Source organism: Phalacrocorax carbo, chromosome 16, assembly GCF_963921805.1.
Source record: "Phalacrocorax carbo chromosome 16, bPhaCar2.1, whole genome shotgun sequence".
NCBI classification, from domain to species: Eukaryota; Metazoa; Chordata; class Aves; order Suliformes; family Phalacrocoracidae; genus Phalacrocorax; species Phalacrocorax carbo.
In genome coordinates, this window is record NC_087528.1 from 8,901,232 (window position 1) to 8,916,007 (window position 14,776).

General features: G+C 52.5%; 1 protein-coding gene across 1 annotated transcript; it reads left to right on the plus strand.

Moving 5' to 3' along the window:
- Window positions 1-10,587: 10,587 nt before the first annotated feature.
- Window positions 10,588-14,504, plus strand: NPTX1 (neuronal pentraxin 1). The gene is made up of 5 exons (XM_064467089.1): window positions 10,588-11,113; window positions 11,283-11,490; window positions 11,867-12,111; window positions 12,213-12,392; window positions 12,526-14,504. The coding sequence occupies exons 1-5, from the start codon at window positions 10,658-10,660 to the stop codon at window positions 12,745-12,747; spliced, it is 1,311 nt and encodes a 436-aa protein (XP_064323159.1). The 5' UTR covers window positions 10,588-10,657; the 3' UTR covers window positions 12,748-14,504.
- Window positions 14,505-14,776: the final 272 nt, after the last annotated feature.

Genomic DNA, 14,776 nt, shown 5'->3' on the forward strand with positions numbered 1-14,776 from the left:
TGCGTTGAGCAGGACTGGCCCCAGCACAGCCCCCTGGGGAGCACCGCTAGGCACAGGCCTCCAGCCGGACTCTGCCCCGTTGATCCGTGACCCTCTGAGCTCTGCCGTTCAGCCAGGTCTCAGTCCACCTCACAGTCCTCTTGTCTGACCCATGGCTCCTGACCTCACCTGTGAGGACGTTATGGGAGACAGTGTCACTCCCACATCTGCCTGCCCGCAGGCTGAATTCTTCCCTTTGAATTCTTTGTGGCATTTATTGCATAGCTGGCTTTGCCTCCCCCTACAACACACACACACACTGATGCTTGTAGGCAGAACTTCACCTACTGTACGTCATGTTGGGAGCTCACTGTGTTTCAGATCATTGTGTTTCAATCCTAATTTTATCTTCTATAAAGCTGAAACCTGGTTTAACAAATCTGTTCTCAATTAAAGTGGCATTGTAGAACCCTTGTTTCTAGGGAACCTAGGGAGTGGAAACACCTTGTCAAGTAAGGCACATTAAGTGATGTCCTAAAAACCAAAACGTAGAAGGATTATCTTCCAGAAACACACTCGGACAAATTCTTTCACCTGTCACTCTTTTTAATGAAAAATTCTCCTATCTCAGTCTCTGTTAGTGTTCTTTGTTCTGCCTTATTCAGCCAGCTAATTCTAATTCCACTCTTGGGCAGGAAGAAAGAAAGGTAGGGAAAGAAGAACGTGATTCATAAATATCAGGAGAGATTTTATCTTTAATTTTCATTAGTCAAATCCACAGGTCACCAAATGAGTCGAAGTCAGATGCAAAGGTCTGTGCCCTCAGCCAAAGGGCCACTTTTCACAAGGCTTTAAGAGTAGGTGTTTGTCTACATGCTTACGCTTGTGAACACAAACCTTCCCCATACACAGCCTCTCAGCCAAGCTTTATTTGTACAGCCGTGGCCAGGGTTGTTTTAAGCAGTTAGGGGCTAACAACAAGGTTTGTTTTAACACTTCAGTCAGGGGAACTTTCTATCCTAAAGACAGTAAGTAAAATATTTATTAGGAAGAATATCTATTTTTAACTAAGTATGATTTCAGTTCTATTATTTATGCATGTACAGCACATAGACTTCCGTGTTTGTCTCCTTGCAGTAAATATGAATTGAAGACTTGAGGCTGGAAACGGGAATTGGGGCCTGGGGAGGAAGGGATCGGGAGGCAGGTGAGAAGGGGGTGGTGGATGTTATGTGCCAAATCCAATAGACATCAAAGAATGATTCATAAAATTGACTCTCCGTCTCGTAAAAGAATCCCAGTGACCTCCCTCTGCAAGAAAGAGAACTGACGAGTCTATTCCTAGCACGGCCACGCTCTTCCTAACTCGCTTCCTTTAAATACACATGGGCGGGGAAACCACACTCATACAGGCACTGCCCCAGCGCTGCTGACAAGAAGCAGTTGTAGCATTAAACCTGCCAGATTGGGCTTAACAGAGCACCTGTCTGACCGCCTGCCAAAGGCACTCTAGTACCAAATACCAGCTCGTGAGTAGCTGCTGCTGCAACTTCTGCTTTTCAAGCAGTTCACCTACAGCACAGGGACCGGGGTGGTGTCTAGGAGGTACCGAAAATCTGAGGCTTTCTCCTGGCCAGCCAAGGACTAGCTTGAGAAGACTGAGGACAGAAAATGAATCAGACCTGAAGCAGAGGAAACCACCATAGGCCTGCTGAGTCTTATCCCAATATATTTTGCTTCCAGAGATGGGAATACACAGGGGAGTACAGAGGGGAGTACAGATGCCGTCACGCTGCCCCACAGCTTCTGCAGAGCAGCCACCTCTCTACCCTGTAAGTGTCCCTCTGAAAATCCTTTGCCATCTGCATTTGAGTATCCCGCAGCTGACACAGGGGAAACCAGCAGCCACTTCTTTCTAGGAGATGCAGATGGGACTTTGAGAGGTCTGAGGCTCTGGCCAGAGCACTTTATGTGCTGGTTGTTCTTAAGTGCCCCCAGCCCCTGATGCTGATGCAGAGTGCTGTTACGAACACACTGAGACTGCCGTAAATTATGGGAGACATAAAATGGGAGCAAAGCTGTGTCTTAGGAGTGCTCCGTTAGGAATGTGACTGGGATTCTTCTCATCTTGAAAAGGCCAGAATAAATACTAGGGCAAAAATCTCTCCCTGCCCTTTTAGTGGAAGAAATGCTTTGCCACCAGGGGAAATTTTGTCACCGAGGAAAAGGAGAGAGAAAAAGAAGAGGTGATGCAGCAGTTCGAAGCAGGAAATCTGGGAGTTCTAGCTTTTCTCTGTGCCACTACTGAACTATGAAAGGGCAAGTTTCTTGACAAATCAGTAGCTATAGAGTTTAGTTAATGAGTGTATATTTGACATCCTTGGATACAAGGTAGTAAAGAAGTTAGAAGTAATTTAGACTGTGAAGCAACAGCTGCATTTCACCCCAAAGGTGGCTTTACTTCACCGACAAATGTAAAGATTTCTGTGTTCCTGCTTGCACAGGGGAGACTTAAATGACCACTCCAAAGACTGACAAGAATTGGTTGCTTAATGGAGATGTTTTTCTCATAAAGCCTGAGTGAAGCTGCACTCAATACGTTTGGGGATACGATAGATTAGATAGTTTGTAGAAGCTGTTAATAGAGTTCTCAAACCACTTCGCTATCCATCTCAATGAAAGGCGTTACATAAACGTAAGCTCATTTATTATCATTATCTCCCTTTGTCTCTTTGCAATCTGGATAATTTGCTAGGTTATCAGGCTATGTGTGTTTAAAAACACGTGACAGATGTCAAGTCACCAGATATTCACTGTTTTTCTCATTATTAAGAGCAGAAATGTTTCCTTAAACACTCTGTAGCTATTACAGATCACTATTAGCTCTGACTCAGCGACAAAACCACCCCAGTGCACTAGAAATAGAAGCCAGTGAACTCTGCTGGCTCCTTCTGAGCCTGCCAAAAGCATTCAGACCAAATGTCCTGTTTCCTGGTGTATCTTTTTGCAGTTACCTTGCCAAGCACACCTTCCCATGGAGGGCAGGCAGGACTTGACATTCCCTTTAACAAGAGCTGAACTGGCTAATAAGAAGCAAATCAGCATTTTACTGGAAGTTCGCATACTCTCTTCTTTTGGGGTTGGGAATGTGAAAGTTATTTCATGGAGCAGCCTTTGGAGATGTCTGCGCAATGATGCAGAGATTGCTTCAGAATCAGAACCACCACGTTTTGGTTTTATGACGTGCAGTAAGAGAGGTAACAACTGAGAGACTTGGATCCAACCAAAAGAAACCCTGAATGGAAAAATACAGCCTGGGTTGGCCCGTGTAGTGTTAACCACTAACACTGAATTAGACGGAGAAAGCCAAAAATCTCTTCCTACACTTAGGAAATGTAATTTCCGTGATATCAGCATGTTTCTCTAGTTCTCTGTTTACCATTCCCATGACATACATCAGTTGAAACCTTTTCCTTATGCCTAGGATATTTCAAACTCAAATTCCTGACACAGAGTGACACAGTGATCAACGTCTATTTTCTAAGTCTTGGTGGGTTTCGTGGCTGATATGTTAGCTGCTGAAATCCAGCAGGTTTCTAAGAAATTATGTAACTAGTCATAATATAACTAATGGAAGTGAGATGAACATATACACAAACTTCTCTTCCTGTCATATCCACTGGGGAGCATCCATACAGCTGGAAAGTAAAGCCTTTTCCACATAGTAAAATAAGCACTACATAAATATAAAGTGTCAATTCATAGTACACTAATGACTTCCCATTAAACTGCTGATTGAACAGTTAGGATGTGGCAAGCATGAGAAGCTCACTCCACTTCCAAACACCATGCCAAGAGTTTCTGTCCTTGGAAGCAGTGCAGCATAGCTAGCATATTCTGGATTCACTATTTAATTTATTTTGCATTTTCCATGCAGAAAAGCACAAAGTAACAGCATAAGGCAATCTGCCCCACAGACCACATGCTGACAACATAATTATTACGTACAAGTAAAGCAGGGCAGTGCTAATGTTCTCGAGTTTGGCCGGCACTGCAATTCTAGAAGTGCAAAATGCTGTTACAAATAATAAAAGAAATGCGCACCGCTCCAGGTGCGGAGGAGCCCAGAGTTTTGCAAGTCCACCTTTCACCTCTGAAAGAGACCGTGTTTCAGGGCTCCCGCTGCCATCCCAGTCCTGGTTCAGAACTGGCTAGCAAGGCCCTCCGCCGGGCTCCTGCCATTCCTTGCATCTTCTGCTCAAGAAGTGCCAGCACCACGTACCAGCCAAAATGCCTCCAGCTTCACTCACTGCCTGGAAGCAGCTCCTGTGTCGTTCCAGTTACACTCACTATCTCTGCAGCTTCTTAAACCTCAAAACTTGAAAAGGAATCAATAACATATCCAGCCCTAATGGCATCCTTGCCAGCAAAGAATCTTCAGTGTCGGAAGAGCTCCCTTCCCCTGCTAAAAGCTACCCTTTAGGTAAGGGTCAGCCCTCACAGCAGGCAAGTGCAATGAATTCCTATTGCATTAGAGCATTTTTATCTATCCTGTCTTCAAAACCTTGCTGTGTTTTAACTCCATACCATCATGAGCACAAACACAAATTGACTTTGACACACACGATCGGATCTCTCACCCACCACAAAGGACCAAAGCTTTGCCTCTCTGAGACGTCACCATGTCTGCTCCAGCTTCTCCCAGTTTGGGAGCAGGTGCCAATGGGGAGCTCCCAGCTTCCTGATCCGGGGCTTGCATCTACACCTGCGCTTGCACACGTATCTGCCCGACACAGGCTACCCTCTGCCTGCCTTGTATGTGCTTGGAACTCCCTCCAGACTTGCCCTGCCGTACATCCAGCCTCCCTTCCACCCCATCCCAAAGGTGTGCATGCAGGCATGCCCAGCCTCCACATACATTAACATAATCGAGCAGAGAGCGTGGGAGAAAGAGAGCAGGAGACTGTGCAAAATAATAAATAATCACAGGAAAAACTAGGGCACCAACAGCATCGCTGGCTTTTGATGTTTCCCTCTCATTCTGCCCTGCCTTTTCTCCTGTGAAAAGGGAACACTGCAAGGTGGGAAGAAGCCCCAGAGCAACAGGGACACAGGGTTGTTTCTGTTCAGAAGCGCTAGCAGGATTACAGATAAATATTGAAGCTATCAAAGAAGCTTAAGGGATTTAGGAACCCACTCCCCATTATTAACCTCCCTGGGGGGAGGGGAAGTGATCTTTTGCAGAGACCTACAGCAAACACCAGGACTGTGCTGACTTCTGAAACACCCCGCTCTCGTTACAAACGTCCTTCCTTTGCTGGACAGAGGGGGCAAAATGACAAACATATTTTTTGTAGTAAATAAAGTCACATTTTGTCACATGTGGGTGCTTCAGTGAGAGGCCAGGCTCTGTGCAGACCACATGGGCAGCGCTGCGCTCCTGGATGGGACCTTCCCTGTGTCAGACCCAGGCTGTGGGCAGGAGCAGCAGGGCCAGTCCCACCACCTGGGCAGGACGGGGAGGTCCATGTCCTGCCAAGGAACGTGGATCCATCACAAGCCGCCACCCAGCTTTCTCTTACAGCAGGTAAATCCTAAGAAAGCTGAAAAATTACTTGAGGGATGGTCTGGAAGGAAAAGCTGTCGGTTCTTCTGGCGTGTGTGTGTGTGCAGATAGGGGTGGAAGTTACTGTACAAATCAATTCTGAAACTGAGAGGCGGATGTGGGATGTTTTAAACCTGCCTCCATTCAAATCTGCTGCTGAAGCGTCACAACAAAACTTCATTAACAAAACATGATACCAGACCCTGTTCCTCCTCCTGTCTCCCAGTTCCTGCTGTAGGACAACTTTGCTGACGGTAAGGAGATTTTTAATTCGCACCAGCATAAGACAGTGGAGAAGGATGTAGGTGATCTCTACCAAGGCACTAGCATCCTCTCCTCCAGGGCTCCTGGGCTCACAGCTAGTTCCCCAGGAGCCGGCACAGGTTACAGACCAGCTCCTGTCTTACAGCCCCAGGGCACGGCGCACTTTTCTCTCTTGTTCTGCACTCCTCAGAAGTTACTGCCTTCTTCCTGCATAAACTAACCCCAGACCTGTGTACGTGGCTGCAGTGGGGTGCGCTGAGAATGGGGTAGGGGCTTTCTTGTGCTCACATGTGGCTACTAAACAGAGACACAGGTTAATGCTCAGTTCTATACTCAAAAAAAAAGCATCTCACAGCTGGCAGGAACCCAACAGGACACCGTATAGCCAGATGCCAAGTCCGAGCTCTCTCCCTCTCTTGGTCCAGCCCGTTGGATTCCTGTGCAGGGAGTATCACCACCATACAGAGCCCCTTCTGCAGCTCTCCCTGCAGTTTTGGCTAATGCAAGATCAGTCTTCAAGCAGCCAGAATGGTTTCTCTGCTACACTTTTAAGGGAATGCTGCAGTTTTAAACCACAAATTAAATTTTTAATGAAACTTCATAACTGTTGTACCCAAATGTAATGTAATATTGATAGGAACTGTGCATCCAGCTAGCATGAGATTGCCCTAGAAAGCTTTTTAGGATGTTATGCAATATATAGCTAAATTAATTATTTGTAATGAAAGGATCTGTGTCCCTATAGCGTCACTGAGACCTACTAGGACAAAGAACACACTCCTCATTCTCACTGGATGTAAATGTCAGGCAGTTTAGAAGCAAACCCACTTTTGAGGTGGGAACAATGAAAGAAAGGGAAGGAAAATAGGGGAGAGACTGAATATGTGTGTGTGTGAGAGAGAAACAGAGAGGGAGAGATCTGCAAAGAAAGACTGCAGCAAAATGCAGCAAATTTCCGAACTCCCGTCCAAAGTGTTCATCTGTTACAGAAGGCAATACTCCACCTTTCACACGCTGTATTTGTACTAGCTACACACCATGCTCAAGCTGTTCTAATGACAGCTGTAGATTTTAGAAGGCGTAAAAGAAAAAGATTTTGCATATCCATTATTCTCCAACTTAGCCATGGAGCAGCTCAGAGATGTGTGCTGGTTTCATGTGTCTTGTCTGGCTGCACAGGGCAAAGGGCTTTGGAAAGGGTCCTGCTCCCTCCACACGTGGGCTCCGCAGAGACAGCGGTGCTGTAGAATGACCTGAGGTCCTGTCCTTGCTGTAGCATCCCTGAGAACAAGCCCTCACATTAAAAGAAATACCAGCAAAACAGCCTCATAGCCACTGCCACGTCCTGCATGTAGCATGTTGGGGATGGGGGTGCGCAGCCAGGGGCTGGAGCGGACGATCCCTCCGGGAACCTCAGAGACAACGCGGGCACAACCGGCAGCTCAGCTGTGTCCCAGCTAGATGCACAAACAAACGGAGCTGGGTTTCTCGCTCACTGAAATCTACCCATTACTATTTCCCATCGCAAAGCTGTCTCCATCCCATAATGGATCATATTGTTCCCACTCCGCAGAGGAGACTTAAATGCGGAATCAGCATTACCCCACAGGAGATGTTTTATGTACAGCAGGCTGCACAAACAGGAGAGAAAGCTTCCACTCCCTGCTCCCTAGGGCTCCAGCTCCTGGGATTAAAGAGATTTGTCCACTTAAAAAAATGTCCTTTATGCATTTGTAACTCTGCTGTTCTCACACAAAGGTTAGCGTTGAACAGATCGAATATCGACATTCCTCACCTCTGCACTGGACAGCTGGCTGTGGCAGAGGGCACTGGGCAGCCAAGGGCTTCGGGTCCCTGGGGGGAGCACCCTGGGCTGTCCAAAATGATATTCATCCATCACAAATACAAATGTGCCTGCTGGCTCCTGTTCAGAACTAAATCATCTCCAAGGGTCCTTGATAGCTGTGCTCAGCTCTTTTCAGCTACAGAGCGATAAATCAGCTAGCTACAGAGAGCGCTTTGGAAGAGGCAAGAGAAGAGTTAAAAATAATAGGGGCTCCATTATTCCATTATAGCCATACAGCTCCTAAATCTACGAAAGCAATAACAGATCCTACTGCATGATTCAGTGATTTGGGGAAAGCTGAAATCTTGATCATATTTTCTAGTTCTTTCTTCGCATTGGAGACACAGGGGTTATTTTGCTTATCTATTGTAGTGCAGCTTTGTTGTTTTTTCCTATCCAGGTATTTATACGGTCTCCATCACCATAGTATCGGAGTGTTTGTTTTATTGCACCTGTCACCTTGGTCTCATCTCAGCATAATGTACTGTGGATGACAAAAGATTCCTGGTTAAATTGGTTCAGTGACATGAACAGCTTTGTCAATACCATGCAGATGTTAACAGAAGTGGGTACCGATTCAGCTGCCTCTCAGACCAGTTCTACACCGGTGTAATTGTATTACCCGCAGTAACATTATTTTTGGTTTGCATTTCTGCCTGTGGCAGAAGAATTAGACCCGCAGCCTTTTCAGCTTTTTCCATAGCATCCCTTTTCTCAAAAAAAAAATATATAATTAACTCCAAACAAACAACCACCAAAAAAAACCCAAAAAAACCCAAAACAACACCAAAACCAAACCAGCACAGAAGGGACACTGGTCTGCCCAGTAAAACACATCCTGCCTGTCCCCCTCCTTAACTCCTCTCTGCCCCATTCCTGTTGCGTTGAAATGCTACATAGCACGGAGAGCAAACTGGAGGAAAAGTAACCAGGGCAATACAGCCTCATGTGAAGAACCCAGTGGAGAGTCAGGCTTCCCCGCAGAACTCCCCGAAGCAAAGCACGCAGCACCAGAGGTGAGCTCCTCCCGGGTTTCAGGGGCTCTGAGCTGCTGCGCGGGGGCAGGATAAGCAGTAAGAACCAGAAGCCTCAGGAAGGCTCCAAATAACAAGTTTCTGCAGTCCCCATAAGTGCTGGGACAGGTTTGATGGAAGACAGCAACAAAAGCACTACGGGATCCTGGCGACGGTGCTACAGCAGTGCTGGGCACTCTGGCACACCTCCATGCTTCTTGGCCACTTTTGTCCCAGCACTGCCCTGGCTTCCCTGGGCTGGGCACCAACACCCATACCCAGCCACGGGAGAGAACAGGGGGCTTTGCCAACCCTGCCATCCTCTTTCTGCTGTGCCTGATGACAACCCCAAGCCTCTGGGTTTGGCCACGAAATGCTTTTTTAACTGTAACCTGGCGAGCACTGCTGGGTGCGGAGAGGGACCTCCCAAAGGCAGCTGAGATGCCTTTGAGAAGGAAATGCTTGATGCCAAGGTAGTGTGTCGTAAAACTCTTGGGGCTACATAAACCCCTGCAACAGGAAAGGCATCAAACTGAGTCACACAGTCGCAGGTCTTGCTGTGAGCAGCTCGGTGTGCTCCAGCTCCTGGAGAGGGCTCATCAGGCCTGCATCGGAGGGGAGACAGAAGGGGAAAAAGTACCACGGAGTGGTAGTACTTCATCTTGTGGGGGTCTGTGGACTGAGAGCCTTTGTATTTTACTGACCCACTTCACTAATCAAAATGAATTGCTTCATATTTCACGGGATAACTTGGCATTATGTAAATACTCCAGCCATACGGACTGCTGCAGTGCAGATCGGGCAGAGCAGGCAGGGAACCGAGCCGAGAGGACCAAATTCACCTACAGTAAAATCAGAAGCACATTCACCCAGGCAGTGTGCAAGCTCTGTGCTCTCAGCAGTTTAGGTATTTCCTAACACAATACAAAACCAGGGAAAGAAGACAAGGATAAAACCAACAGGTAGGAAAGCCTCAAGGAGCTGGGGCTCCGGCGGGCGGGATGGCCCTGCTGGTGCTCAGGTGTCTTGGCCATGGGAAGGTTGTGAGCAACAACAAATGCAGGGAGAAGCCGCACGCTCGCTTCTCCGGGACTTGAAGAGGAATCGGCCTTGGCTGAAGTGCTGAAGATGAGAAAAAGTAGCAACTCTGATGGCCATGAACTATTCCCACCAAGGACAGATCCAAGTATTACCTGGGGATTATTTTTTCCTCCTGATTAAAAAGGAAGAAAAGCAGCAGTTGCTCTCCTGCGCCCAGAGCAGAGCTGTGCTCCCACAGCGCTGTGCAGCGCCCGGCTCCGGAGGACGGGCAGCGGCTCCCCCCGGGGCCGGCAGCCCGCCGCCCAGTGCCGCCCCCCCGACTGCCAGCGTCGGGCCCGAGCGAGCTGCTGGAGGGCAGCGCCCTGCCCCACAGCCCACCCGTGTCCTCCCCACGGGGCGCCCCGCGCGCTGCCCTGCCGTGGGGGCCGCCCTGCTGCGGGTCGGGGTGGGGGGGGGCGCGGGGAGCAGGACCGGGGATGCCCGTGGGTGGCTGGGTGGGGTGCGGGGAACAGCCCCGGGCGGTGCGAGGAACCGGCGCCGCTCCCCACGCGGGCACCGAGCGCGGCCGCGCGCACCCCGCACCCCCACAGCCGCTCGCGGCAGCACCCTCCACGCACCCTCCCTCGCCTGCACGATCGCTCCTCCACACGCGCGCCGCGCCGCCGCGCTCCCGCGCCCCCGCACACGCTCCCACGCGTGCCCACACCCGCGCGCACACGCGCACACCACGCGCACCCCTCCCTACCGCCGGTGGCGGGAGCGCCCCCCCGTCCCCCGTCCCCCGCCCGGGATTCCACGCGCCGTGACGTCACGGCGCGCGGCCCCGCCCGGGCGCTATAAGAGGGGCCGCGTGCCGCAGTGGGCCCGGCGGAGAGCGGCGGAGCCGGCCCCAGCCCCGGCACCGGAGCCATGGCCGCGGGGCCCCCCGGCACCTTCCTCCTCACCCTCCTCTTCCTCCTGCCGCTCTGCCCGCGCGGCCGCGGGCAAAGCTTCGGGCAAACGCGCTTCATCTGCACCTCGGTGCCGCTGGACGGGGACATGTGCGCCGCCTCCGCGCCGGTCAGCGGTTCCGCCGAGGAGCTGAAGAGCACCGTGCTGCAGCTACGGGAAACGGTGCTGCAGCAGAAGGAGACCATCATGAACCAGAAGGAAACCATCCGTGAGCTGACGGCTAAACTGGGCCGGTGCGAGAGCCAGAGCGTGCTGGAGGCGCTGCCCGGCGAGCCCAAGGGCGGCGGGGCCGGCAGGAAGACCGGCTTCTCCAAGAACACCATGGGGGACCTTTCGCGGCCACCCGCGGCCGAGACCCTCAGCCAGCTCGGACAGACGCTGCAATCCCTGAAGACCAGGCTGGAAAACCTCGAGGTACGGGCTCCGTCCCGCCGGCGGGGCCGGGCGCTCCCCGCCGCCCCGGGGGAGCAGCGCCGGCAGCCGTGGAACCGCTGCCCGGAGCGGAGCGGGGCGCGGGAGCCCGCCCGGGCGCGGCGGCGGGTCGGGCGGTAACAGCCCGCTCCTGTGCTCGCCCCCCTTGCAGCAGTTCAGCAGGATGAACTCCTCCAGCCAGACCAACAACCTGAAGGACATCCTGCAGAACAAAATCGACGACCTGGAGAAGCAGGTGCTGTCCCGGGTGAACAGCCTGGAGGAGGGCAAGTTCAACCCCAAGAACGAGTCCGAGGAGCGCGGCAAGATCGAGAGCACCCTCACGTCGTTGCACCAGCGCATCAGCGACCTGGAGAAAGGTACCGGGCGCTCCCCAGCCCCGCAACCCGCGGGACACCGGGGCCAGCCTCCCGCCGGGGACCGAGCGCTGCCGGGCGGGATGCTGAGCTGCTCCGTTTGGGTGGCCGCGGGTGGCTGTGACAAGCGCGTCCTGTTTTCTACCCTTGGAAGGGTCCTTTTCCCCCAGCTTTAGCCAGACGGTGCCCGCGGGCTCCGCGGCAGGAGCCAGGGATGCTCCAGGCACTGCCGTGTGCTGGGGGATTAGGGAGCCGTGCAGTCCCGGAGGGATTTGCTCCTCGCTGCCATCTCAAGGCCCGTTACATAAGGGGGGGGAACCCCCAAAGTGGGCAGAGAGGGGGGGTCTGGCCAGAGCCCACCAGACCCCTGCACCCACAGGCCAGAAGGACAACCGGCCCCCGGATAGGTTCCAGCTCACCTTCCCGCTGCGCACCAACTACATGTACGCCAAGGTGAAGAAGAGCCTGCCCGAGATGTACGCCTTCAGCATCTGCATGTGGATGAAGTCCAACGCCTCCCCCGGCATGGGCACCCCCTTTTCCTACGCTGTGCCCGGGCAGGCTAACGAGCTGGTGCTCATCGAGTGGGGCAACAACCCCATGGAGATCCTCATCAACGACAAGGTATGGGTGCTGGGGAGTGGGGAGGGTGCCCAGCGGGGGGCAGGGGGGCGCACACATCACGGGGGACCCCCATGCCCACCACCCTGACCCACCGCCTGCAGGTGGCCAAACTACCCTTTGTCATCAATGACGGCAAGTGGCACCACATCTGCGTCACCTGGACCACACGGGATGGTGTGTGGGAAGCCTACCAGGACGGCACGCAGACCGGCAGCGGCGAGAACCTGGCGCCCTACCACCCCATCAAGCCCCAGGGGGTCCTGGTCCTGGGCCAGGAGCAGGTAAGGGCTGGGAAGGTGTGGGGGTCCCTGCTCAGCTGGGTGCACCCGAGAGGGATGGATGGGGCTGGCTGCTCCCGGGGTGGGGTGGGGCAGCCCGGCTGTGTGCCCCCCCGTGACAGTGGCTCCTCCGCAGGACACGCTGGGCGGTGGGTTCGATGCCACGCAGGCCTTCGTGGGGGAGCTGGCCCACTTCAACGTGTGGGACAGGAAGCTGAGCCCCGGGGAGGTGTACAGCCTGGCCACCTGCAGCACCAGGGCGCTCTCGGGCAACGTCATCGCGTGGGCCGAGGCCAACATCGACATCTACGGCGGGGCCACCAAGTGGACTTTTGAGGCTTGTCGCCAGCTCAACTAGGGCCACGGACAAGCGAGAGAAACCTCATCGGGTTCTTTTTTCTTTTTTGGTCCGTCCCCTCCCTCCCCCCTCCTTTTTTTGCGCAAAACCAACCAAGAACGAAGCCACCTATCTTGTCCCAAGGAGTGGGGATACCCCAGCAGTGGGGTCACCCACCCTCAGAGCCCCACGACCCTCCGGTTTCTGTCTTGCCAACGTCCTTCAACGCCTGCGTGCCTTGGCCTGGCGCGGCTGCGCCCCGTCCCGCTGCCCCCGGCCCCTGCTTTGCCGCTGTCTCCCCCCGCCGGGGCAGCCCTGCTTTCCCCGGGCACTGGCGCCTTAAAAGGCTGCGGGGCCCAGACCAGAGCCCCCCCTTGGGGGTCTTCTCCCTCCAGCCTGCAGCTCCCCTCCCGGGATCCGGGAGTGCGGCAGCAGCCAGGGGTCCGAACCCCCCCCCCTTCCCACCCCCCCTCGGGTAAGGGGACACCCCCCTTCCCTGGCCGGCGCTGCTCCTGAGCACCACAGCCATAGCCCTGGGCTGCGGCGGGCACCGGGGTGGGACCCCACCCTGGGCGGGACCCCCCACCAGCCCTGCTCCCTGACCTGCCGCACTCAGGTACGCCCCCTTGGCCCCGCTGCCTGCAGCCCCCCGAGGCCTCCTACACGCCGTAGCTGGTGAAAAAGAGCCTTTACTGTCCCCCTGGAAGTTTAGCTACCACTGAAAAGTCTGAAGCCTTTCTGCTTTTGATAATACACTATGTTGTTTCTCTTACTGTAAAGGGAAGTTTATTACTGTCAAAAAAAAAAAAAGGTATTTTTATGAAGATGAAAAAATATATAATTCAGCAGTGCTCCCTGAGGAAAAAAAGTACTTTGTGATTCTGCAGGAAAAAAAGAGATAAAGAAGCATATTTTGAAATAATAGATGCATTTTGTATGGTTTCCTTTTCTAAACTCCTAGTTTGTACTACAGATCGCAGAAATCACCCCCCGGCCCACCCCACTGACCCCCCGAGGGCTGCCCTTGGGTGGCAGTGGAGGATGAGGCAGAGAATTCACACAGGGCTCCAGAGCCTCCCCGACCAACTCCAAAGATGTGGCAAAGAGACGCGTGGAGCGGAGGGGCCCGCACGGCGCCGGGCAAGGCCAAGGCTGCCCCGGCCACGAGCACAGAGCTGGCCCAGCCACCGCCGCTTCAGGGAACCAGCACCCAGCCGAAGAGCAGCACCGGCAGCCACACGCACCCCCCCGAATCGAGATATCTTCATATGAACTGTGGCTCAGGGCAGCGAATTTTAAACTGTGCTCTTTTTAAAAAAAAAAAAAAAAAAAACCAAGAAAAACACAAAAATATTGTGAGTTAAATTACGTTCCTCCTAAGAACCTCTTCACATCAGCAAAGCAACAAGCACAACCTGCTGAGAAGAACCAGACCACTGCAAAGGTTTGACCTACAGTCCCAGGTGCGTCAGATTTGCCAAAAAATGAAATTAAAACAAGGGTTTGATGTCAACACAATGTATATAGTGTATAGTAGGGGAGCAAATAAATGTATCTTAATTTGTCATTATTTTGCTAACCAAAGCTGTACATTTTTCTTATTACTTGCTCTGTCTTCTTTGGGTTTTGAATGGGTTGCGATATACTACGCATCCAGTCCGCATCGGCAGTTCTGAAAATGCACTGTTTCTACTGATACTCATGCTTTTTCCATTTTATTGCTGAGATTACATGAATTGTTGACTTTATTTTTACACAATAAAGAGTGAAGAAAGACACTGGCTTCTCTCTTAAATGTGTCGGTTCCCTGAGCAGCCAGTGCTTGGAAGCGGATTTTTCTTCACGGGAAGGTTTTGCCTGTCTGAAGCAGGATCCCCTCGGAGCCCCGGCCGTACCTGCCAGGCGCCCTCCTTCTCCTGTAGCATTAGACCCCGTATTTCCCTGGTTTATGCAACACCATCACATAACCTGAGTTGTTTTTTTCCCCCCCCAAGATGCAGGCTGGCAGCTCGGCTCCCTCCGGCTGGCGAGGGCAGGGACGGTGATGCCC